General features: G+C 48.1%; 1 protein-coding gene and 2 pseudogenes across 1 annotated transcript in view; 2 read left to right on the forward strand and 1 right to left on the reverse strand.

The window, feature by feature from the left end:
* The window catches only part of UNC45B (unc-45 myosin chaperone B), a 34,005-nt gene extending 17,516 nt beyond the window's left edge, over positions 1-16,489 (forward strand). Inside the window, exons 11-20 of the mRNA XM_053569160.1 lie at positions 1,014-1,108; positions 1,287-1,439; positions 3,087-3,222; positions 6,759-6,886; positions 7,711-7,777; positions 8,624-8,737; positions 9,095-9,210; positions 10,012-10,129; positions 12,645-12,800; positions 15,588-16,489. Coding sequence (XP_053425135.1) covers positions 1,014-1,108; positions 1,287-1,439; positions 3,087-3,222; positions 6,759-6,886; positions 7,711-7,777; positions 8,624-8,737; positions 9,095-9,210; positions 10,012-10,129; positions 12,645-12,800; positions 15,588-15,848 — 1,344 coding nt within the window. The 3' untranslated portion in view covers positions 15,849-16,489. The remainder of the gene's footprint in view (positions 1-1,013; positions 1,109-1,286; positions 1,440-3,086; positions 3,223-6,758; positions 6,887-7,710; positions 7,778-8,623; positions 8,738-9,094; positions 9,211-10,011; positions 10,130-12,644; positions 12,801-15,587) is intronic.
* Positions 16,490-23,152: 6,663 nt separating this feature from the next.
* LOC128570707 (60S ribosomal protein L21-like) lies at positions 23,153-23,638 on the forward strand (annotated as a pseudogene).
* Positions 23,639-24,502: 864 nt separating this feature from the next.
* Positions 24,503-25,959, reverse strand: LOC128571077 (ubiquitin carboxyl-terminal hydrolase 10-like; annotated as a pseudogene).
* Between the last annotated feature and the right edge of the window lie 776 nt (positions 25,960-26,735).

The raw sequence follows: 26,735 nt of genomic DNA on the forward strand, positions 1-26,735 counted from the left end.
TCACAGCAACCTCCAACTCCTGGGCTGACGTGATTTTCTTGCCTCAGCCTCCCGAGTAGCTGGGACTACAGGCGCCCGCCACAACGCCCAGCTATTTTTTGGTTGTAGTTGTCATTGTTGTTTGGCAGGCGCGGGCTGGATTCCAACCCACCAGCTCTGGTGTATGTGACTGGTGCCTTAGCCGCTTGAGCTACAGGCGCCGAGACAGAGATTTTGTTTTTTTTTATAAACAATTATGAGTCGAGACGGAGTCATTGCTACCTTTTTGTTGACATCAATTTTTAGAAAACTAATTTTAGCTTCTGCCATTGTGAGTTTTCTCTTATGGAAAAAAAATTTTTTTTTTCCTCACTGAGAGGAGTCCAATTCCCCCTGGGTAAAATTTTGCACATCAAATCTATTATTCACAAGATGAGATTAATCTGCCCATTTTCTGGTACCATAACAAGGTTTACCTTTGGTTTTCAGATATCATTAGTATCGTCTTATGCTGATTTTTCTTTTCTTTTCTTTCTTTTTTTTTTTCTTTTTTTGAGACAGAGTCTCACTCTTTTGCCCTGGGTACTTGGGTAGAATGCCTTGGCATCATAGTTCACATCAACCTCAAACTTTTGAGCTCAAGTGATTCTCTTGCCTCAGCCCGGTCTTGCTCTTACTCAGGCTGGTCTCAAACTTCTGAGATCAAGCAATCCACCTGCCTTGGCCTTCCAGGGTACTAGGATTACAGGTGTAAGCCACTGCACCTGGCCTTATTCTGATTTTTCAAAATATCCAGACATGAAACATCTGTAAAGTCAAAATAGTGGGGAAAGGGCCAGGGTAAGACCCTGCTGCCTTGCTAGCATCTACCCTAACCTAGAAGCATCAGGGAAGGTGCTCCTGGGGCCCACCCAAGTACTATAATCTGTGTAGAGGTACATCCAGACAATGAAACTGGGGGAAAGTGTTCTGACGACAGGGAACTGTTGGAGCGTGGCCTCGTCCCCAAGTTGTGGTGTCTCCCTTCTCTACAGGGTCTCTGTAAGCTCGGCTCTGCTGGCGGCACAGACTATGGTCTCAGGCAGTTTGCTGAAGGGTCGACAGAGAAACTGGCCAAACAGTGCCGCAAGTAAGGGGCCTCTATTCCGCCGATCCTCTCTCTCCTCCTGGCTCCTGTGTAGGGGTCTCTGGCATGCGCACTCATGGACACCAGATAGTAAAAGGGCCTCACTCGCTGCCCACTACCCCGAAGTCACTTCACTCTCTTGACCCTGGCACCCTTCCCAGCAGCTCTTCCCCACTTCCAGGTGGCTGTGCAATGCGTCCATAGACACCCGGACCCGGCGCTGGGCCGTGGAGGGCCTGGCCTACCTCACGCTGGACGCCGATGTGAAGGATGACTTTGTCCAGGACGTCCCGGCCCTGCAGGCCATGTTTGAGCTGGCCAAGGCAAGGAGACTGCTCTCTAAGCTGGTTCCCACAGGGAAGGGACCCCATATCCTCATTCTATCTCTACCCCTTACCCTGGTGTCAACCTGGATTGGTCATTTCCCTCTTCCTGACTCTCAGGAGTGGACTCACCGCTGCTCGTTATGCCTTCCAGGCAGCGGGGAGACGAACAACAGGACAGTATGTTGTTTTGAGCCTTCTGGAAGGGAGGTCTTGAGGGACCAAAGACAGCATCTGGCCTGGGTGGGCCCTTTCTTCCCCCCTACTCCTCCCGGATCCTTTCCTTCCTCTGCTGAGTCAACTTCCTGGCTCTTTTCAATTAGTAAAGGGAAAAAGTGTGGGAGGGATTTTCACCATGGCCAGACCAGAGCATGTCCAACTTTCACCCCATCTCCAACCCAGCTGGATGGGAAAGTGTCAGACTGGGCTTTTTTTTTTTTTTTTTTTGGTACTTTGAGGATAGTTAATCAAAATTAAAAAAAATTAGTACAAGGATACATACAGTTATCTTATATTGTTTGGGTTGGCAAGGTAAAGTACAAGTTGCAGTTGAGTCCTTCACTCAAGAAGTATGCCATATGGGCGGCGCCTGTAGCTCAGTGAGTAAGGCGCCTGCCCCATATACCGAGGGTGGCAGGTTCGAACCCAGCCCCAGCCAAACTGCAACAAGAAGTATGCCATGGACCCCTCCTTTGTACCCCTTCAGTGGGAATTTACCAACCCCCTTTTACCCTCTTCTTGAATTGTGTTTTTGATCAACTAGTTTCAACACTGAGGGGGCTTTTGAAAGAGGCACAAAACAAGGTACTCGAGAGGAAGAGTCCTTCTGTTTGTTTGTCTTGAACCAGTGCTTCAGTTGCCCTGGGGTTGAGTGCTATAGCATCATAGCTCACAGCAACCTCAAACTCTTGGGCTCAAGTGATGCTCTCGCCTCAGCCTCCCAAGTAGTTGGGACTGCAGGCACCCGCCACAGTGCCCGGCTATTTTTAGAGATGGGGTCTGGCTCTAGCTTAGGCTGGTCTCGAATTCCTGAGCTCAGGCAATCCACCTGCCTCAGCCTCCCACAGTGCGAGGGTTATAGGCATGAGCCACCTTGCCCGGCCACTCGGAGAAGGTTCCTACTCTCTGTTAGGGGAGCTGTTGAGTGCCCAGGAGATATTTATTGTTGCCTTTATGAGCAGAACCACCCCTCTCCTTCTGTGCTAGGAGCACTCCTCCCCACCCAACTTGCTGGCCCTGTGAAGGAGCCATCCTAAGGCGTGTTTTTTTTTTTTTTTGAGACAGATTTCACTGTGTTGCCCTTGGTAGAGTGCTGTGGCATCACAGCTCACAGCAACCTCCAACTCTTGGGCTTAAGCAATTCTCTTGCCTCAGCCTCCCAAGAAGCTGGGACTACAGGCACCCTCCACAACGCCTGGCTATTTTTTTTGTTGTTGCAGTTTGGCTGGGGCTGGGTTTGAACCTGCCACCCTTGGCATATGGGGCCAGCGCCCTACTCACTGAGCCACAGGCACGGCCCTGTTGTCATTGTTGTTTAGCAGGCCTCGGCTGGGTTCGAACCTGCCAGCTCCAGTGTCTGCGCCCTAACTACTGAGCTATGGGTGCAGGGCCCTAACGCGTATTTTCTGCCTTCCCCCCATCTTGTGGCTCCAGAGCAGTGACAAGACCATCCTGTACTCAGTGGCCACCACCCTGGTGAACTGCACCAACAGCTATGATGTCAAGGAGGTCATCCCAGAGCTCGTCCAGCTCGCCAAGTTCTCCAAGCAGCACGTCCCTGAGGAACACCCCAAGGTGGGTGCAAGGATGGCCTGGGAGAGGTCTGTGCCAGCTGGCCTCCAGAGGAGATGGAATGGGGCAGAGTGGTGACAGGTGCTGTGCAGGTGTGTTTGGGATGATGGGGGATAAGATGATGTTTCAGAGCAACTGAGGAGGATGATGGTCCATGTGCCCACCAGATGGCGCTCATGTTTTTTCTTAGTTTTAATTTTGTAGCCTGAGAAAGCACAGACCAGGAACCTTAGCACTTTCCGTTTGTTGCATGTGGGTTAGATATAAGACAATTTTATATCATGTTTCCAGAACTTATAATGCTGTGGGTTTTCTGGGATGGCTGGATTTGTAATGTGGGTGCTAAGTCTGGGGCCCTTCCTCCCTGGTGCTTCCCTGCACACAAGGTGTGATTTGCATATGGGTATATCCCCAGCCAGTAAAATGGTTTGGATTACCCCCTTCCCCAAAGTAATATAATCATGGTGTGGAAATAAATGAAAAAAAGAAAAAGATAGCAGAGAATAACCACTCATAACAACATAGTCTCCACATGATCACTGTTAGCATTTTCGTATGTCTTGTTACTTACCAGGGCTTTTGTTTATTCTTAGCATTTTTTTTTATTATTAAATCATAGCTGTGTACATTAATGCAATCATGGGGCACCAAACCCTGGTTTTATAGACCGTTTGACATATTTTCATCACACTGGTTAATATAGCCTTCCTGGCATTTTCTTAGTTATTGTGTTAAGACATTTACATTCTACATTTACTAAGTTTCACATTTTTTTTTTTTTTTTGTAGAGACAGAGTCTCACTTTATTGTCCTTGGTAGAGTGCTGTGCCATTACAGCTCACAGCAACCTTCAGCTCCTGGGCTTAGGCGATTCTCTTGCCTCAGCCTCCCCAGTAGCTGGGACCACAGGCACCCGCCACAACGCCCGGCTATTTTTTGTTGCACTTTGGCCAGGGTCGGGTTTGAACCGACCACCCTCGGTATATGGGGTCCGTGCCCTATTCACTGAGCCACAGGTGCTGCCCAGCATTTTTTTTTTTTTTTTTTCTGGAGACAGTCTCAAGCTGTAGCTGTGGGTGGAGTGCTGTGGCGTTATAGCTCACAGCAACCTTCAACTCTCTGGCTCAAGAGATCCTCTTGCCTGAGTTTTTGTATTTTTAGTAGAGATGGGGGTCTTGATTTTGCTCAGGCTGGTGTTGAACCCATGAGCTCAAGCAATCCACCTGCCTCAGCCTCCCAGACTGCTAGGATTACAGGCATGAGCCACCATGCCAGGCCTCTTAGCATCTTTTTTTTTTTACAAGTCAGAGAACAGAATTTTTTTTTTTTTGTAGAGACAGAGTCTCACTTTATGGTAGAGTGCCGTGGCATCACACAGCTCACAGCAACCTCCAACTCCTGGGCTTAAGTGATTCTCTTGCCTCAGCCTCCCGAGTAGCTGGGAGTACAGGCACCTGCCACAATGCCCAGCTATTTTTTGGTTGCAGTTCAGCAGGGGCCGGGTTTGAACCCGCCACCCTCGGTATATGGGGCCGGCGCCTTACCGACTGAGCCACAGGCGCCGCCCAGAACAGAATTTTTAATTCCAAGAGTTTGCAGTTTCTTTTGATTTCACAGCTACCCCTGAGAAATTATTTTTAACTGACAGTGGGGCCTGAGATGTATAACAATGCTGATTGAGTGGCTGTGTATATGAGTACAAAGAATTTACATTATGATTGGCAAACAGTTCTTTTTTTTTTGAGACTCACTTTGTTGCCCTTGGTAGAGTGCCATGGCATCATTTTTTATTTTCACAGTTGTGATCAGAATGCAGTTATGATTTTGTGTTTTCCACATGGCCGTGGCACGCTCTGCATCATTTGTAAAAGCGCAGAGGATTTCCTCCATGCGAGAGCAGAGATGAGTGTTCTGTGGCTGCAAAGTTTGGATGTGGTTTCTAAAGATTGCCCATGACGGTCAGCCTCTTCCCGACCAATCCCCACTCTGAGGATTGTCTGTGGTGACTGTTCAACCCTGGGTTGACTTTGGGTTTTCAGCAAAACCCAATCCATTGTTGTGGCAGCTTCATCTGCTGTCTCATTTCCTTTTACTCCAGCCTATATTCTCTCCCTGCCCCCAAGAAAAGGGTCATCTGATGTTTTAGATTATCTTTCCTTTATTTCACTCCTCTGTGAATGAGAGGGTCTTTGGGGTTGATTATCTTACGGTATCAGCCCTCAGGCAAGACATGCTGGGTACCCCTTGGCATTTGTCTGGGAAAAAGGCTCTGGAGAAGGGTATCTAAGATTGCTTGTATAGCACGCTGCCACAAACACACTGACCTAAAATAGCAGTTATTTTCTTACAGTTCTAGAGGTCAGAAGTCCTAAAATCAGTCTCACTGGGCTAAAATGAAGGCGCCAACTGGGCTGGTTCCTTCTGGAAACTGGATGGAAGAATCTGTTTTCTTGCCTTTTTCAGTTTCTAGAAGCCACCTACATTCCTTCAACCTCTTGCTTCCATTCCATTTTCACATCTAGTACTAACTCTGTTCTTCCTGCCTCCCTCCCCAACCCTTTTTTCGGGAGTGCAGCGGCCGGATCATTGCTCACTGCAGCCTGAAACCCTTGGCTCAACAGATCCTCCTGCCTCAGTCTCCTGAGTAGCTGGAACTACAGGCACATGCCACCACAGCTGGCTAAATTTTTTTTTTATTTTTATTATTTTGAGACAAAGTCTCACTTTGTCACCCCTGATAGAGTTCCGTGGCTTCATAGCTCACAGCAACCTCAAATTCTTGGCCTCAAGTGATTCTCTTGCCTCATCCTCCTGAGTAGCTGGGACTACAGGTACCCATCACAACACCTTTGTTTTTTATTTTTATTATTTTGAGACAAAGTCTCACTTTGTCACCCCTGGTAGAGTGCTGTGGCGTCATAGCTCACAACAACCTCAAATTCTTGCCTCACCCTCCTGAGTATCTGGGACTACAGGTGCCTGCCACCACACCTGGCTATTTTTTTAGAGACAGGGGTCTCACTCTAGCTCAGGCTGGTCTTGAACTCATGAGTTTAGGTGATCCGCTGCCTTGGCCTCTCAGAGTGCTGGGATCACAGGTGTAAGCCACAGTGCCCAGCCATACCTGACTAATTTTTGAATCTTTTGTAGAGATAGTGTCTTGAGCCATGTTGCTCATGCTGGTCTTGAGCTCCTAGTTCCAAGTGATCTTCCCACCTTGGACACTTAAAGTGCTGGGATTAAAGGCATGAGCCACTGTGCCCAGCCCCTGCCTCCCTTTTATAAAAACCCTGTGATTACATTGGTCCCACACGATAACTAAGATTATCTTCCCATCTCAAGATCCTTAATCTCACCTTCAAGGTCACGTTTGCTTTTGTAAAGTCATACATTCACAGGTCCTAGGGATTAGGGTGTGGGTATCTCTGGGGACCATTCAACAGACCTCAAGAATTCAGATATGCCCTGTCATTGGTTCCAATACAAATTGGCCTGGCATGCAGGCCCCTTCTCCATTGCCACCCTTTTCATCTCCCCAGGACAAGAAGGACTTTATAGACATGCGTGTGAAGCGGCTTCTGAAGGCGGGTGTCATCTCTGCGCTGGCCTGTATGGTGAAAGCAGACAGTGCCATCCTCACTGACCAGACCAAGGAGCTGCTGGCCAGGTGTGGCTGCAGTGGGGCCTGAGGGGCTGGGAGGACAGGAGGCTGGGCAGGGAGACAGAAATGATGGGTCTAAATGACGGGCCTGGAAAGGGACTGAGGGATCAGCTTTGAAAAGCAGCATGGTGGGCTGGTCATCGCAGGTGGAAGTTTGCAACAGGAGGAAGGAGGACATGGGCCATTCTGGTTACCTCGTTCCAGAGATTAAAGGCACAGTCTCTGTGCAGCCCAGTGGGAATGGCAGATAAGGTTGCAGTCGCAGTGCAAGGCGGTGGGTGCCATGATGGAGAAAGTCCAGAGGGCTGGTTGGAGCACAGATGGAGGGGTGGTGGGTGGGCAGCCAGGCAGGCTTCCTGGAGGATGTGACAAACTCAGTGGAGCGCCATAGGAAAAAAAAGACCCCAAATGCAGGGAAGGAAGGGTCCAGGCAGAGGGAAAGAATCTGCAGGTACTGAGGACCGAGGGAGCGTAAATGAATTTGGGATTCTTTTACAGTATGTCTGGAACAGGGAGTGCACTGGAAAGGGTGGTGCTAGATGAAAGCAGAGGGGAGGCCAGGGCCAGATTGTTGGGGTCCTGGCTGCTTCCTTGTTGAAGAGTTTCTCTGGGGTGGTTTCCTTGAATATGAATGAGGGTCTCTTTGAAGCCTCACTTGACCTCATTTTCTTCCCAGCCTCATGGCAGTATCTTCCCAAAGAGGCTAATTCTGGGAACATAAGTTGTACTTTCCAGGGTTTCACTATTTGTCCCAGAGTGTCACTGGCTTGCTGATCCCTGGAAGGGTGCGCTGATGCAGTAAATGTTCTCCTTTCTTGGTGATCCTACAGGGTCTTCCTGGCACTGTGTGACAATCCGAAGGACCGAGGCACCATTGTGGCTCAAGGTGGTGGCAAGGTAATTGGGCAGGACAAGGTCATTGCCATCCTGGAAGGTGTTCCACAGGGGAGAAGCATACTCTGTGTGTGTGTGTGTGTGTGTAGGTGTACGGTGTGTACACCATGCATGCTCCTGGCCTGACCCAGGAATAATGTACTCCCTGGCCCAACCCAACCTTCTGGAAGACAGTCACTCAGTTATCTGTCTCAGTGCTCACAGCCCCCAACCAATTTCGCTTGACTTTGCGCTGGGTCATGGTATGTACTTTTAGATCCCATTTCTCCTCTTTGCTATTGGAAGGAAGCCTGGAGCAAAGACCGATGTGGGAGACTTGGAGTTGGGACCTTGCTCTTCTTTCTTTCTTTCTTTTTTTTTTTTTTTTTTTTGTGGTTTTTGGCCAGGGGTGGGTTTGAACCTGCCACCTCCGGCATATGGGACCGGTGCCCTACTCCTTGAGCCACAGGTGCCGCCCGGGACCTTGCTCTTCTTATTTGGCTATATAACTTTGGGCAAGTTAGTTAATCTCCTTGATCCACTATTTCTTCTATCTGGAAAATAGAGGGAAAATCACAGACTCTCTTAGCAAAATGTTACACCAATTAGAGAAAACATACAGAAATTATTGGCTCACAGTAGGTACTCAGTAAATGGCTGCTGTTATGATGGGGTTGGCTTGGTCAAAAGTAAAAGTCAAAAGTAAAATGTTGAATTATTTATTTTTCTAAGAGCTGAAGGAACATTTGAGTGAGTTGGAGGGAGCGAGGGTAAAGACTTCGATGCGTACTGGGCACCAGGGGCAGTGAATTGTGATTAAGTATTTGTTTTCCACAGCTGAGTTGTTTATTATCTTGCTCTTTCTTGCAGGCCCTGATCCCCCTGGCTTTGGAGGGCACAGATGTGGGCAAGGTGAAGGCAGCCCATGCCCTGGCAAAGATCGCTGCTGTCTCCAATCCGGACATCGCCTTCCCTGGGGAGAGGGTGGGTGATTGGATGAGTGGGGTGGGGCAGCAGGAGAAGTCTCTTTTGCTTCTAGGAGGCTTTCCCCTTGTTACCTCAACCTATCCTGAGAGCAGGGCCTGGTGTTGTCACAGGATGGGAAATGCCTTGGTGGCACCTAGATTCCAGGCTTGATTCTCCCTCCAAATAATAGAATTCTCCTTCCCAAATCCAGTTATCTCATCTACAGAGTAAAGGAAATAATCCTGCCTCTTAGGATCATTGTGAACGTTAACTGGGACAAAAACACTTAGGAAGATCTAAAGCTGGGCCTAGAACTGTAAGGTGCTGGGGGAGTGTGGTCCCCGCCTGACCCAACCCTTCCCGCCTCCCGCCCAGGTGTATGAGGTGGTACGGCCCCTCGTGAGTCTCCTGGACACACAGAGGGACGGCATCCAAAACTATGAGGCTCTCCTAGGCCTCACCAACCTGTCCGGGCGGAGTGACAAACTCCGGTGAGTGGGGCAGAGTGGAGGGAGCAGGGGTGGAGAGAGGAGTTTGGTTCACACACACACACGATGTGTGAAAACTGCTCTGCTCAGAGGATGACATCAAAGGCAGGTTAGCTCTCAGAAAGCCCACAGGGTGAAGTGTACATGAAGGACATCACAAAGGCACTTCACAAAAGCCACCCAGGCAGATGGGTGGGGATAAAGAGTACTGAGTATGGAGGAATGTGTTGGGTTGGGTTTCTTTTGCTTGCAAGTAGCAGAAGACTCAATTCTAATGGGCATAATAAGCCCAGAGGACGTCTGCTGCTTCATGCAAGCTGAGACTCTGGGACAACCAGACTCAGGTACGGCTTGATGCAGGGGCTACAAAGCTTCCCTGGGTCCTCAGTGTCTCTGTTTCTCCTCTCCTTTATGGGTTGTTTCGATCCTCAGGTGGCTTTTCGTGCTCTTTTGTGGTCACAAGGGAAGCCCTGGACTTTCTATCTTCTTTGCCTCATGTCCTATAGGAAAGAGAAAGAAAGAAAGAATTTCTCTTTCCCAGCAATGATGCAGAGCCTCTTCAGTTGGGTGATGTGGTCATCACAGAGCCCACTGGGGTGGCCAGGGGGCTATGCTATGTCATTGAGTTTATGCTTGTGGGTACTCCCTCTGGAGCTGGAGGGAGGTTCAATGCCGCACAACCTTGCAGGCTGGGGATGTGGGAGGGACCCCACCAGGATGCAGGAATGGTCTCTGGATGGACAGAAACTATATCCTCACTCCAGAAGACTCAAGAACCTCTCTTCTTCCACCCGCCCACTCTAGGCAGAAGATCTTTAAGGAGAGGGCCTTACCAGACATTGAGAACTACATGTTTGAGAATCATGACCAGCTGCGACAGGCAGCCACCGAGTGCATGTGCAACATGGTGGTCAACAAGGAGGTGAGGTGGGGCTGGGGCAGGTCGAGAGAGAGGCAGGCCAGAGGTCAGGACCTGTGGTGCGACGGGGGCTAGTACTGTAGTATTAGGTAGGCCCAAATCTTTCCTAGATTATAGGCCTCCCATACCAGAGGGTTCTTAAGAGAAATATGTACATGAAAGAAAAAACACGGGCGGCGCTTGTGGCTCAGTGAGTAGGGCACCGGTCCCATATGCCGGAGGTGGCAGGTTCAAACCCAGCCCCAGCCAAAAACCACAAAAAAAAAAAAAAAAAGAAAGAAAGAAGAAACACAAAGTCGTATTGTCCGGTGCTGGGGCTTTGACTCCAAAGCTTGGGCTAGGTGAGGCAGAAGGTCCTGTTTCTCTAAGTTACTTGGTCCCAAATAACCCTGTAACAAAGCAGATTGAGGGACCAAGGCCTCTGCAAGGTCAAGAGAAGCTGAGACCACTTGCATTTATTGAAGCTCCAGATATATTTAAAAGAAGAAGAAATGCCAAATTTACAAACTATTTTAGAATATATATATTTAAAATTTTTTTATTGTTGGGGATTCATTGAGGGTATAAGAAACCAGGTCACACTGATTGCATTTGTTAGGTAAAGTCCCTCTCACAATCGTGTCTTGCCCCAAAAAGGTGTGTCACACACCAAGGCCCCACCCCCCTCCCTCCTTCCTATTTTAGAATAATTTTAATGTTAACGTGTAATGAATGAACTTCTATTGACCACCGATTCAAAGCAATGACATTGCAATTGCAATTGCAATTCAATTCAATTCAATTGCAATGCAATCTAAGTGTGCTCTTCACAGAATAATTATAGGATTTATAAAAAGAAAATGAATTCAGATCATGCTATAGGCCTCATGGTCCAGTAATGAGACAAATTATAACCGTCTGGTGAATGTTTTGTTTTCCCCATTCTGCCAGCTGTGGCTGTGGGCCTGATCTCAGAGATTAACAACAGAGCCTAAGTCTGACGTCCTTCATGCCTTCACGTGAGGGCCAGGCCCAGTTGTGTTCCTGGGCCCTCATGTACGGGCTGGTCTGGAACCCCATCTATTTACCCTTGATGCCTATGTCTTGGGCGGAGCACTGCCTCCCATCAAAGCCTGTTAAAGTCAGGAGAAATAAAGTTACCTGGGGCTGGGGGCCTGGGAGCTGTGTGGAAGAAAGAGTTTGTCCAAGGAGGGCAGGGTGGGGAGGCTGGGGGTAGAGACAATGGGAGGTGGGCAGCAGCCTTCTCTAGGGGGCACTAGCTGGTGCAACAACTCAAATAAAAATCCACGGTGGTCTCAGCAGGATGGAATGCCTTGAGCATCACCCTGTGCCACCCTTCTCCATTCCAATGATGAATGGGGAGAGACTATGGGAGAGGTGCTGGTAGTACTCAACCATGGTGGCCTGAAAGTGACACTAGTCACTTCTGCTGAGACTCCTATCAATGAGAACTAGGTACCACCACCTCTAGCTGTGTGTGTGGATAGGGTGGTGGTGGTAATGGTGGTATCTAGACCTGGCGGGGCGGCTAGTTCCTAGCAACTGTGCCCCATGAGAGGGACCACCTTTGCCATACTCTCACCTTTGGTGACCACTGCTCCAGCTTCAGGGAGATGCAGGAGGAGGGTCATACTTAAGCAGTTGTGACTTTCACTCCCCTACCCCCTTTTTTTTTTTGAGACAGAGTCTGACTTTCTTGCCCCCAGTAGAGTACCATAGTGTCATAGCTCACAGCAACCTCAAACTCTTGGGGTCAAGCGATTCTCTTGCCCCAGCCTCCCAAGTAGCTGGGACTACAGGCATCGGCCACAATGCCCGGCTATTTTTTAGAGACAAGGTCTCATTCTTGCTCAGGCTGGTCTTGAACTTGTGAGCTCAAGTGATTCACCTCCCTCAGCCTCCCAGAGTCCTGGGATTACAGGCATGAACCACTGTGCCCTGTTCATCCCCTTTTGGAGTTCCCCTTTCACTACCAGGAAACCCAACCTAATAAAATGCCCTTAAACTTAACCAACCAGATTTTACAGTAGTGCAGAGCGGTGGAGTGAGATCCTGCAGGGGTCTGGGCCATGTCAGGGCCCTGGGCCCTGGGAGACTCTTCCCAAACTCCCTAATTTTCCCCAACTCCTGCCCAAATCTCTGCAGAGTCATTTGGTAGACCCAGGAAGCCCGTTTATTGTGGGATAAACCTTCCAAGCTTCCCCCAAAGAAAACGAAACACAGTTCATGGGGTGCCATCTACTTCCCACGCCTCCCCCTTTCCCCTGGTGTGGAAAGCTGAATGTAGGCAGATGTGGTGAAGCACACTGTATGGGAATCCCTTATTTTCTTTACATTCAGCTGGACGAATTCTCCCAGCCAATCAGGGAAGGCTTCCTGGGGGAGGTGGCATGAATAAGTTGCTCAAAGGAAAACTCCCAGTGATCCTGGCTCAGAGAACTTCAGATGCCTTTTTCCTCTCTTCAGGTTGGGCAGGTGATGAGCATTTTTCTCTGAGCTATGCACCTGTCGCCCACAGGTCCAGGAGAGGTTCCTGGCTGACGGAAATGACAGGCTGAAGCTGGTGGTGCTGCTCTGTGGGGAGGATGATGAGAAGGTGCAGAATGCGGCTGCAGGGGCCCTGGCCATGCTGACCGCAGCACACAAGAAACTGTGCCTCAAGATGACACAAGTGGTGAGAGCTGGCCCTAGGGCCAAGAAGGGGCCAAGTGGGCTCTGGGGAATCTCCCCACCCACAGACCACAGATGATCCTCTAGAGAGGCCAGACCCCTGCAGTGACCCCTCCCATCCCCCAGGGGTCTGTTCCTATCACCTAGAGAGAGGAGGGTCTCTACCCTCTAGCACCTTACATTCATTATTTGGACATCCCAAGTGGGCTAGCTTCAGTTCCTCCCACTGTAGTTTCCCCATTGCCTATGGCGGCGCATATATCTTGTTACTCAATAATACTGATAACTACCGCTGCAGAGTGAAACGTGAAAGTGCTTGGGATACCCCAGGGAGCTCATGGTTTGGAAAAGAGGCTGCAGATTCTCTGCAGTGGGTGTGACGGCCAGCTCCTATGGCAGGACGGGGACCATCACAGCTGGTGTAATGGGAATATTTAGATAGTCACAAGCATGGGGGTGCACAATGAAATTGTCTTATTTCACCAAACTGAACTTAATTTGTGGACACTTGATCTCCCCTGATAGTGAAAGATGTAGACATCTCAATTCAAATGTGCTCACGTCTGGTTGAAAGGCAAGCCCTCTTAGGTAGCCAATTTAGGGTGCGTGCACACGGGTGGGTATGAGCTCTAAGTCCCAAGAGGGCTTCTGTCGTCCTGGCACCAGGGGAGGGCGTTTCTCCTGGATGTAGCTCATCCTGCATGGTCTTTGGGTTTCAGCCTCTTTCCCTCAGACTTCTTACAACTGTAACACATATGAGAATCTCCTGGGAGCTCATTAAAACAGTTTCCCCAGGTATTTTGATTCAGTAGCGTGGGGGTGGGCTGCTTCTAGCCTGGAGACCATACTCTGAAACTCTGCCCTAGAGCAGCCCCTGCTGGAGTAACTGGTCACGTAGCTCCTGTCGTCAGGTCCTTGCGGGATGCTCTGTGACTTCTTGCATGTACTGAAGACCAACCTAGCCCTAAATGTTTGCATATATCAAATCATTTCAATCTCCCGACCACCCTGTGAGGTGGATATTATGATTATCATCCCTGCTTTACAGATGAGGAAACTGATGTGTAAAAAAGTAACTTGCCCAAGGCTGTACAGCAATTCGTTGGGAAAGAATTAGAATCCTTCCAGATTGCCGACCACTCTTGGCCATTTCTTTGTTCCTCCTGGGGAAGCTCAGAAATCTTGGCTGCATTTTTGTCCTGACATGGGCATCCTGGGGAGTCTGTGAAGCTGCCCAGACCCATTTTTTGTGTGACCCTGTGGCCATGTTGGATGTTGAACACAGCAGTCTCCCATCAGCTGGTTATGCCTCGGGAAGCAACAGTTCCTCCTGCCCTGCAGGCCTTTCTCCTGCTGAGCTTCTCTCCTCTTTGCTCTTGAGCCTCCAATGACCCAGGTAGTGATAAGCCTGGGTCCATTATCAGTTGGCCATCAGCACAGCTGGGCCCTAGCACAGCTGGCTGAACTTGATTTCCTTTCCTTGGGGAAGGAGACTCAGTGCAGAGTTTGCAAAAGTCTGCTTAGACACTCAGAAGCTGAGAATTTGCCTTTATTTCTGTCTGTGTCTGTCTGCCATCTGAAAGCAGTGCATGTTAAAGGGATCCTTTCTGACAGATGTCAGGTGAGGGTAACAGTATGAAGGAGCACAAGGGGGAAAATCTTCGTGATGGTGTCTTAAATTGTCACCCCTGTCCACTTCCACCTGCTGAGCACTTCTACACTCCAGCCCTTATGCAAAGCTCTTTTCATGTATCATCCCATTGAATCCTTACAATGTTAGTGGTAGGAACAGCAGATGACAGATGAGGATCCTGAGCTTAGAAGGGGCAAATAACTTCACTGAGGTTATATACCTAGTGAGTGGCTGAGCTGAGACCTGAACACTGGGCTCTCCAGTCCATGCTGATGACTATTCTTTTCTGCTGCCTTGTTTATGTCTGTTGAATGATACAGGAGCCAAGCCTCCTGGTTCTATCATCAGCTTCATTTCCATCTCCTGAGGTGATCAGAGTAATCTAGATTCCTGCCTGCCATGTACAGCAGTTGTTTTGCTTTACAACTGGGAATGGAGGAGAGAATATACTCCAGACTCTCGTGTTGATTCCAATTAAAGTCAGGGCTGGTAGACAGCACATCTTGCATGCCTGGCACTCATGTCCCAAAGGGCATCTGGGCCTGACCCTTTGCTTCTCAAGCTGCCTAAAAAATAAGTGGGTAGGGGGATGTTAATCCTATTTCCAGATGTGTGACTACAGCTAAATTACTTAGCTGTGGGTCTAGCCAATAGTTTTTGTTTATCTTGTCTCCAAATCTCCTCTGTTTCCCCACCTATTCTGCTAATCCTTCTCTTTTACTTAGTCTGTTTTCTGTTGCTGTAACAGAATACCAGATTGGGTAATTTATATATATATATATATATGAGATTTAGATTGGCTCATGGTTCTAGAGACTGGGAAGCACAAGACTGGGCAGCTGTGTCTGGTCAGTTCCTGTGCTGGCCTGATGCTGTGTCATAACACGGTAGAGAAGTGGAAGGGGAAGTGGGTGCGTGTGAGAGGGGCAAAATGTGAAAGGCAGTATGTGGGGCCATGAGGGGCTCTTGTGGTAACTGACCCAGTCCTTCAAGAGCAAAAAATTACTCATTAACACAGTCCCATGAGAGCAACATTAATTCCTCTTAACAACCTAACCAACTCCCAACACCACCACATCAGGACCAAATTTCCAACACATGTATTCAGGGAAACACACTCCAACTTAGAATCTTCCTTGCCCTTTCCCCCTTCTCCAGACATCCCAGTGGTTGGAGATCCTACAGCGGCTTTGCCTGCATGACCAGCTGTCAGTCCAACACCGGGGCCTGGTCATTGCCTACAACCTGCTGGCGGCTGACGCTGAGCTGGCCAAGAAGCTGGTGGAGAGTGAGCTGCTGGAGATCCTGACCATGGTGGGCAAACAGGAGCCAGATGAGAAGAAGGCAGAAGTGGTTGAGACAGCCCGGGAGTGTCTCGTCAAGTGCATGGATTATGGCTTCATTAAGCCAGTGTCCTAGACAGGGGCCCACAGGGCTACTGAGACTGGTTCTGTCCTGTGTGGAGTCCTGGGCTGGGTACTGACAGAGTGTCAGGTCATCTAGGGATCATAGCAGTGACAATGAAGTCTCAATATAAAACAAAGACTTGATTGTTCCCTGAGTCGTGGATCTTCCCTTTTGTTTGGATGTTTACTGGCTCTCTTGCTCCCCGTTTCCTTACATTTGTCATGTTCCAGAAATCTCTAGAATAATTTTCACCCAAGATTAGAAGACAAGTTGGGTAATTGTGAAGACCAGGACAATGGGCTTAAGTTCTTTATAATTTGGAAAATGGATTGTGTGGTAAAATAGGAACTGCCGGGTATTTGAGTAGTGTTGTGTTTGGATGCTGATCTGTGCTGGGGTTTGTACTCTCTCTCCCAACTGCTTGAATTGGGCTGTTCACCTACAATGTGCTGTCCCAGTCCCGTGCCCATTCCCATCACTCTACTAGGATGGAAATGCAGTTTATGTTCAACACTATAACATGACCTTTGCAATTTGCTTGGGGAAGTCTTTGGATCAAAAGAAACATGATGAGTATAAATAAGACCAACTCCAAGTACTTCAAGCAAAAAATAAATAATCCGTTGGCTCCTATGTCTTGACTATCTGGGGAAAGGCCTGACATTGTTAGACCCAGAGGTTCAAATGTCACCCGCGTTATTCTCCGTGTGTGTGTCTTTCTCTCTGTCTCTCATCTGTGTCCTGTCTTTGATTCCCTCTGAGTTGACCTCACTCTCTGGAAGGCTCTCTTCATGTGCTATGAAGGATACTTCCCAGTAGCTTTAGACTTATGTAGTTGTTATAGTTCATTATGGAAGAGAAGAGAAAGGAGTATTCTTAATAACCCAGCAAAATTCCTGCGATAATTCTGGTATGTCTAGTTAAGGTCACTTGTCCATTCGTGAACCGGTCATGTCTTGGGTGGAGTGCTAAGTGGCTAGGCCTGGGTCACACATAAAAGTCTGGGGTAAGAAGGCATCCGTCCTTAAGTGATTGACATGGACTGATTACGGTTACTAAAGCATGGAAGAGGTGTGCTGCTACAAAAGTGTGTACGTTGGGCAGATAAAGGAACATGTTCTGTTATGTCAGGCTTAGCCACGAAAGAATGACACAAGTAATAGGTTTGGAAAGCTGAATTTCTCTGTTATTATTGCCTTTCTAGCATGATTAAGATAGCAATAATCTAGTACTGTCGTCTCAGTGTGCCCTAATTCTACCCACATTTATTGAAAGGTCAACAGTTAAACAGTTATGATCTCAGCATTGGGTAAAGAGCATAACAGTCAGATTTGTGGTTCTTTTTTTTTTTTTTTTGAGACAGAGTCTTAGTCACCCTGGGTTGAGTGCCATGGCATCATCATAGCTCACAGCAACCACAAACTCTTGGGCTCACAAAAATCTGATCCTCTTGTTTCAGCTTCTCAAGTAGCTGGGACCACAGGCATGCCTGTAATACTAGCACTCTGGGAGGCTGAGGTAGGTGGATTGCTTGAGCTCAGAAGTTTGAGACCAGCCTGAGCAAGACTGAGACCCCTATCTCTACTAAAAACAGAGTAAGCTGGCTAGGCATTGTGGTGGGTGCCTGTAGTCCCAGATACTCGGGAGATTGAGGCAAAGAGGATCACTTGAGCCGGAGAGGTTGAGGTTTCTGTGAGCTGTGACACCATGGCACTTTACCCAGGGTGACAGAGTGACACTCTGTCAAAAAATAAATCGCCTAAGAGCTGTGCAGCCGGTGAGGCCTTGAGGGGTGATGAGCAGCAAAAAGGGAAGCACCAAGAAGGAACCCAGCTTTCTTGAGGAGGCTTTTTCACTCAGGATATTTGCCAATTTGCAAGGGGAGGGTGAGAGTCCGAGAGGTGTGATAAGGGGCTGAGAGATCACTTATCAAACTGAGAAAAGAATAAATAGAAACTTTGAATAATACTATGCCCTTTGAATAAAGTATGTCTGCAGGAGCAACAACATCAATGATAGTAATAATAAAAACCCTTCCCACAAGGAAAACCCAGGCCCATTTAGTAAGAAGAAAGAATACCAGTTTTATACAAATTCTTCCAGAGAATACAAAAGGGACAGTTTCAGCTCTTTCTCTGAGGACAACATAACTTTGATGACAAGGGCATTATACCATAGGAGCATTTTAGGCCAACATCTTTTATCGTTACAAGTACATAATCCTTTCCTAAATAGTAGCACACAAAATCGAACAAGACATAAAAAAATGTGCAAAATAGAACCCGACATCGTCTAGAACTGTGGTCCCCGACCCTTGGGCTGTGGACCAGTACTGGTCTGAGGCCCATTAGGAACCAGCCTCACAGCAGGAGGTGAGAGGCCAGTAAGCAAGTGAAGCTTCATCTGTTACTCCCCATAACCCCCAGATGGGACTGTCTAGTTACAGGAAACAAGCTCGGGGCCCCCACTGATTCTGTGTTATGGTGAGTTGTCCAATTATTTCATTATATATCACATGTAATAATAATAGAAATAAAGTATATAATAAATGTAGTATGCATCAATCATCCCAAAACTACCAGTCCATGGAAAAATTGTCTTCCATGAAATAAACCCCTGGTGCCCAAAAGGTTGGGGACCATGATTCTAGAAGGTAACACTGGAGAATGTCTTCATGATTTGGAGTAAGCAAGTATTTCTTAAGTGAGACATAAAAATACTAACTGCAAAGAGAAATATCAATAAATTGGACTTTACTAAAATTAGGCATTTCAATTCATCAAAAGACACCATTAAGTGAATAACAAAGTCAGCCACCAAATGGGATTGCTGAACATTTAGCAGTCTAGAATGAATGTAGTACTATTTTATTTTTTTATTTTTTGAGACACGATCTCCCTCTGTCTGGTGCGCTAGAGTGCAGTGGCCTTATCATAGCTCACTGTAGCTTTAAACTCTGGGGCTCAAGCAATCCTCCTGCATCAGCCTCCCGAGTACACCTGGGTAATTTTCTTTTTTACAGATGGGGTCTTGCTCTGTTGCTCAGGCTGGTCTGACCTCCTTACCTCAAGGGATCCTTCTACCTTGGCCTCTATAGTGCCAGGATTACAGTCATGAGCCACCATATTTAGCCTTTGTTTCTTTTTTTTTTTTTTTTTTTGTAGAGACAGAGTTTCACTTTATGGCCCTGGGTAGAGTGCCGTGGCCTCACACAGTTCACAGCAACCTCCAACTCCTGGGCTCAAGTGATTCTCTTGCCTCAGCCTCCCGAGCAGCTGGGACTACAGGCGCCCGCCACAACGCCCAGCTATTTTTTGGTTGCAGTTTGGCCGGGGCCGGGTTTGAACCCGCCACCCTCGGTATATGGGGCCGGCGCCCTACTGACTGAGCCACAGGTTGCCGCCCTTTGTTTCAGTTTTAAAATGTTTAATTTAAAAAGTGAGCAATACCTTTCTCTTACAGTTGTGAGGATTACATAAAATAATGATCTAAAGCACTTGGTTCTTAGCATATTAACTGTCAATATTAATGAGTCTCCTGCCTTTAATCCTTTTGACATTCTCATTTCCTGGGAGGGGAGTTAAAATACGATACCAGCATGAGTGGAACCCATTCGTGAATCTATACCAATAGGTCACTTATGCCAATAAGGGACTGACAGGAAGCACAGGTCACAATTGTAAATTCCCTGAGGAATGGTGGCCACCTCGCCTTGCGTGTTTGGGTAACTTACAGGTTCTGGGCAAGAGAGCTGGCAGTGGTGAAATGGAGAAAGGTCTCTTCCACAGAAGAGGCCAAGGGCTCCTGTGAGAGCAGGAGCTGGAAGGGAACTGGGTAACCCTTCCTGGAGCTCCCACTGGTGCCACACTTACTCTCCTAGGATGTGGCAGTCTGCTTCTGCTCTCCTGGCAGCCTGCTCTTCCTGCCGTTGGCTTTCTTGGGCCTGTTTGTGTCCCTGGTGTGTAGCCAGCACATTGCAGGTGCCCAGAAAATAATTTGCTCTGCTTCATCTTTTTCTGAATGCCAACACCAGCTCCTGTCACCACCAGCTGCTGAATCTCAGAGTCCTGGTGAGGCTAAGAATCCTCGCCTTAGCTGCACACGGCAAAAAGAAATCTCAGTGATAAGAAATAGAGTGGGCAATCATGTCCTTAGGAGGAGGCTCGATTTTCTATCTTCTCCTCTTCCCCTATTCCTGGGTGGGTGGGTGGGGCAGTGACAGGGTGCATGGGGGTGGTTCAAACCAGAGCCACCGCTGCCTGTGCCAGCCCAGGTGAGGGCGTGCAGTGGTGCCTGTCCAGTGGCCGAACAGCAGAGGTGGGGAGGGCGTGGGGATGTGGAGGAACCTCTCAGCGATAGCCATGGCTATTGGCTGTTGATGCTTGGTGCCCTCCATGGCACTCTGGAGTGGTGGAGTCTCCAACCAGACACCAGGGGCTGACTCAGGTGAGATGATGAAGTGCTGGCGCCACTATGGAGACACTGCCGTGTGGACACGCTGGCCGCTAGTGAGGTTCTCCCCAGCTCTTGGGCTCAGATCCTGAAAAGCCATGCTCTCCCCACCCCTCGGGGGTCTGGTCCACTGTGGATCACCAGTAAGAGGACGAGGATAAGGGGTGGCCCTGGGGCATGGGTGCTGCCCAGAGTGCTCCTCTCCTGCCCAAGCATAGCCAACTCTTAGCTCTAGACCTGGCAGACTTATCCAGAGACAGCATGGGGTGAGGCCAGATGTCACCACTTGGGAGCCTCTGGGAGCAGAGAGGACACAGAAAGAAGCAGGGGGGTTTCAGAGTGATTGAGACAAGGCTGGGCAGCCTGGTGGGATGAGAAAGGGGCCCTTTGGAGCACAGGCCCAGGGACCCTTAGTCAGGAGCAGGCCACCAGAGTCCCCAGAGGTCCTTTCTCCTCTGGCTTCTGGGAGCATGCAGGGGGCAGAGCTGGAAGGGCAGGGGCCTCCACCATGCTACAGAGATAGGGAAAATTTACCCCTGTGCTCTTTGGTAGGACTTTATCAGCTTTAAGGGAGTAAGGTAAGGAAAGGGCTGGGTGAGGTGGCTCACGCCTATAATCCCCGCATTCTGGGAGGCCGAGGCAGGTGGATTGCCTAAGCTCACAGGTTTGAGATCAGCCTGAGCTAGAGCGAGACCCCATCCCTAAAAATAGCCGGGCATGTGGTGGGCACCTATAGTCCCAGCTATTCTGGAGGCTGAGGCAAGAGAATAGATTGAGCCCAAGAATTGGAGGTTGCTGTGAGCTATAACGCTATGGCATTCTACCAAGGGCGACAAAGTCAGACTCTGTCTAAAAAAGAAAGAAGTAAGGAAGATGCTTCCAATACAATAAAATACTGAGTGCCACACAAAGGAGGACACGGCTGCCACCGCACTTCTCTGTGCAGTTCTGCTGGACTGCCATTCTGGCACTGCTCTTTGGGGCTCGAAGGTCTGCGGGCTGTTTCCTTCTTAGTACTGAAATCCAAAACCCCGTATATCTGAACATCAGGGTAATAGAGTTCCTCGAGGTTCATAAATGTAGATAATTTCTGAGGAAATAGCCACACTATGCTCTGAGTTTCTGGGATCCAGGCAACATAGGTTGAGTTTGGCACTTGGGCACCAATTGGTTTCTGAGGTTATTTACAAGGGATTGTGTTCCTCATGATTGCCTGTGAGCCAGTGTCTTGGAAGTCTTTGTAGGGCAACGTGGGATAGGATGGGCAGGACCCAGGCTAGCCCATAGGGCCCAGTGTATCCCCTTGCAAAGAGCAAATAGACTCTTTTGGGGTACCAGTCCCCAGCAGCTGAGGCCTATGTAAGAAGAGATTTCTTCTCCCATCTATTTCCAATGGATGTGCGAACTAGAAAGAATCCCTTAGGGCAGAGCCTAAGACAGGGAGTGCTGGTTATTCCTGGTGTGTTTTGTGTGTGTGTGTGTGTGAGTTGGGGGGCTGGTGACAGGGGGAGGTGAGGATGAGGTCTGTTCAGGATTGGTCGGACTGCTCACATGGGTTTGGTAGGTAGCTGTGGTACCTACCTACCTACCAAAAGAACATAGTTGCTGCAACATTCTGCCTTATTCCATTTGCTTCCTTTTAGAAATCTGTGGACACCACCAAGCTTGGGGACTTTACCCTAACAAAGCTGTAAGTGTTATCAGGTTTTCATGTAAGACTCTTGCTGTAGTGTGGACAGCAGTGATTGGTGGGTGAGTCATAACCATTCATGGCTACCAGTTACACGGAGGTTGAAAACAGTTTTAACTTTCTGTACAAACCCTTGCTGTTCAGGACTGCTGAAATGGCATGGCCATTGACCAGGGCTTCTATGGAAATACTATCTCAGTCACATCTTTCAGTAGCCTTGCAAATAACATTTTAACATTAAAAGCAATGGTTTATAGAGGCCATAGGAAGGAATGGAGGAGAAACAGCTGCTTGGTGGAGCTGGGGCTGCCAGCAGGTGGCAGCTACCCACGTGTGTTGGCTGGGACAAGGGATTGATTCTCCATAATCTCTGAGGGATGGAGGGAAATTCCTGTTGCCAGACTGGCAGTTCCTGGGTAGGCAACGTTAATTTCGGCAAACCACACATTCCCACACTTTTAAGAAATTGAACAGAAGCACGGCTTTTATCATCTCTCACAGGAAGGGGTGCAGGGAAGAGCTCCTCCTCCCTCTCTTGACTTGACAAAACAAATTCTTTTTTTTTTTTTAACAAGTGTTGCTGGTGCAGGATTTATTCCACTAAGCGATTAGGCTGGGAATCAAATGTAAGTTCCACTTTCTTATCTCAGGAATCAGCTTTATTTTGGAAATAATGGGGTTTTGTATATATTTGAGCAATAGTTTCAACCAAATGGTTTTAATTTGGAAGTTAGAAGTCAACATAAACTATGTTGTGTGCAAACCCCGAGGAATGTCTTTTTCATTCTAGCCCATTTTTACAAAAGGGAGAGTTTCTACAGAGCCACTAACGACAGGCAGGAAGGTAGTGAGAGATGAAGTTCTACAAAGTCGGCACCAGGCACCACAGTGCACAAAGGGTCCACAGCAGGCCCACTTGGTGGTAATACAGCAGGTAGGCTGTGCATTCAGCAGTTGGTTTCAGCACCTAGTACTGGCTCATCACCTGGACTGTCTGGTCATCAATGCACAGCCAGCAGGTCAGACAAATCTGGAAGATATCTGTAGTGTAATGAACACCTGTGGGGCTGTTGCCATGAAGGGATACCACTGCAAAAAGGCAATATGTCCTGTGGCATTTAAAACTCTTATTTTTGGCTTTCAGCCAGAGACAACCATCTTCCAGTAATTCACCAAAATGATGAACACAAAGGGAAAGAGGAGAGGCACCCGATACATGTTCTCTGGGCCTTTTAGAAAACATGGAGTTGTTCCTTTGGCCACATATATGTGAATCTACAAGAAAGGTGACATTGTAGACATCAAGGGAATGGATACTGTTCAAAAAGGCATTCCACACAAATGTTACCATGGCAAAACTGGAAGAGTCTACAGAGTTACCCAGCATGCTGCTGGCATTGTTGTAAACAAACAAGTTAAGGGTAAGATCCTTGCCAAGAGGATTAATGTTCATATTGAGCATATTAAGCACTCTAAGAGTCGAGATAGCTTCCTGAAACATGTGAAGGAAAATGGTCAGAAAAAGAAGGAAGCCAAAGAGAAAGGTACCTGGGTTCAACTGAAGCCCCAGCCTGCGCCATCCAGAGAAGCCCACTGTGTGAGAACTAACAGAAAGCAGCCTGAGCTCCTGGAACCCATTCCCTATGAACTCATGGCATAATAAGCATCTAACATAGCACACAGGAGTATCAGTGGACACATGTTTTTAGGTGCTGGAACCTATTTATTCCCCATGTCATGAATTCATGACATAATAAGTTTATAACATAGCTCACAGGATAACCGATAGACTCCATGTAGCAGTGATATAAGGTGCTGGAACCTATTCCCCATGAATTTAAGTCATGCAACGCTTTGTCACATTCAATGGCAAGGTGCCTCCCTGAGCTACTGGAACCTCTTCCCTATGAATTCATGGCATGGTAGATAAAAATAATAGTCTACTACTACTATAAAACGTTTCTCGTTCATTCACTAAAAGTGAAACTCCCCCCCAAGAAGTATTAAAGCAAATTTTAATAGTGTCCTAAAAAAAATTCCTATTTTTGGCTGGGTATGGTGGCTCACGCCTGTAATCCTAACACTCTGGGAGGCCGAGACGGGTAGATTGCTTGAGTCCAGGAGCAGCCTGAGCAAGAGTGAGACTCTGTCTACTAAAAACAGAAAAACTAGCCTGGCATTGTGGTGGATGCCTGTAGTCCCAGCTACTCTGGAGGCTAAAGCAGGGGGATCCCTTGAACCCAACCATTTGAGCTATGAGCTATGATGATGCCACAGCACTCTACTCAGGGCACAGAGTGAGACTCTGTCTCAAAAAACAAATAAATTAATTAAACCCAATTAAAAAATAAAATTCTTATTTTTAACCCCTGGAGAAAGAAGTTCTTTACTAATCTGCAAGTCCACAGGATATTCAGTGTTTTTGATAAGCTTCTGACATCCACCAGTCTTCTCCTAAATGAATCATATCAGGTGTAGCACGAGAATAGGAGGGAGTTTTTGAAGAGTCACTCTTCGACTTCTCTCAAACTCTTGCTTGGTTTTTGTGGTAGAACTTTGGACAGATTCTCTTGCCACCAAGCTTTCCAATGTATCCTGCACTGCACGTATCTTCTCAGATCAGATATCCAAGTGCAATGCGAAAAATTGTTACAAACTGGCAGATTTTTTTGAACTCTGCTGGTAAACCACAGACCTGATGTGTCCACCCAAAATGTTGGTGATTGGAGTCTGAACAAAATCTACCTGGTGGGTGACCAAAGTCTTGTTCCTGGGGCCCATTTGCTCCCACGCATCCTCACTTCCTTCATCTTTTTTTTTTGTTTTTTGAGACAGAGTCTCACTTGTTGCCCTTGATCAAGTGCTGTGGTATCACAGCTCACAGCAACCTCAAACTCTTGGGCTTAATCGATTCTCTTTCCTCAGCCTCCCAAGTAGCTGGGACTACAGGCACCAGCCACAATGCCCGGCTATTTTTTGTTGTAGTTGTCATTGTCGTTTAGCAGGCCCGGGCTGGGTTTGAACCCACCACCCTCATTGTATGTGGCTGACGCTGTAACCACTGTGCTACGGGCACCAAGCCACTTCCTTCGTCTTCTTCCTGCTTGTACTCATCAAGAGAGTGGCTTTCAGGCCCATTGGAAATCGTATGTTTTTCATTATTTGGTGAGAGAAGCTTTTTTAGGTTCAGCATTTCCTCATGAAGTCCACTTAGAATGAAGCTTACATACTCCTCAGCACCTTCCTGTCAACGCTTTCCAGGCTTGACTTGTTAATGGTCAAGAGTCTGTAGATATATGTAGGCAGCTCCAGGGCAGACATCCCTTACAATTTTATCCCCAAGAGCTTGTGGCAGTTTTGGAGGCACTGGCACATTAGTAAACTCATCCATTAGCTGAATAAAGCCATCTATCATTGATGACCGAGCACCAGGCTTGTAGAAGCAGCGGCTGGTTCTTGAGGGAGGTGCTGGGAGTGAGACAGTCTCCTAGCTAGCATGGAGATGCTTTTCTGCCTGGAGACATGCTCTCAAGTAACTGGACGTGTTAATCAGTCACTCGTTAGCAAGCAGGTGTTATACTTTGGACACTTGTGGTGCAGTGGGGTGGGAGCCGAGCCCATGGGGAAAGAGCATGTGGTGATCATTAATCACGTAGCTCCAGTACATGGGCCCCCATACCTGTTGTATAATGCTTCAATAAAAGGCCACAGCAGAGGTTACCAGGGGCTCTCCCTGGAATATGGGAAGCCCACCCCTTGCGGGCATGTACCTTCAATCCGTGTCCTAGCTGGTTTTATTCAAGTGGTAGTGGGGTGCCACAGCAGGCACTGACATGAATGGTGATGAGGATGGGATACCCTGCAACTGGCATCGACAGGTGTTGATGTACAAGGCCTTTGCACTTCTGAATGTAGAATAATGAACTTCATCAGCTGATACACTGGAGGGCATGCTGCTAGTGCCTGCGGTGTGGCGTTCATGTGGCACCATCTTCCTTTACTGATCAGCCCCCAGGGTTGCAGTGACACTGGCTTACGTATTAAGGTTACAATCTCCAGCAGCTCTGCGATCTTTATGGTTACAGGATCCTCTGAAACTGGAACAAGCCCTTCTTTGACTTCAACCTGCTTTTCAGAGACCAGGGGGAGATGTGATAGGAGGGAAATGTTTGGTTTCCACATAAGCCATGAGCGAAGAGGAAGAAGGCTTGGACTCATGAGAGAGACGGGCCCAGGACTTGGGCTGGGTGACAGGAAGGGGGCCTGATGCAGAGACCGTGCTGTCAGCAGAAGGTGAAGCACTCTCAGGTTTAGTCGGGTCCAACCAAGTCTATGCTTTCTGTGTGCCACCCCACTGGCAGCTGTGCCCTCACCGGAGAATGCAAGTATTTGCCCATTAGCAACTCCAGAGTTTTCAGTGGTGTCAGTACCAACATAGGGCTGAGCCCCAGCTGTCCTTAACAGGTTGTCTCTGCCAGCCTCTCCAGGGAAGCAGGACTGATCAAAATCAGTCCCGTGGACCCCCTCAGGCTGCTCTGCAGTCCTGGTATCATTGCTGAGACCTCCAGGGACAGGGCCATTAGGCACATTGTCACTGACAGAATCCGTGGAGTTCTAGGGCTGTCACAAGTCCTGGGTGTAACAGATGGAGGCATGTCACTCATAAATTCTGCATCCTCTCTGCTGATGCTGTTCAGGACTGCTGAATTGGCATGGCCATTGACCAGGGCATCTGTGGAAATACTATCTCAGTCACC

The sequence above is a fragment of the Nycticebus coucang genome, chromosome 18 (assembly GCF_027406575.1).
Source record: "Nycticebus coucang isolate mNycCou1 chromosome 18, mNycCou1.pri, whole genome shotgun sequence".
NCBI lineage: Eukaryota > Metazoa > Chordata > Mammalia > Primates > Lorisidae > Nycticebus > Nycticebus coucang.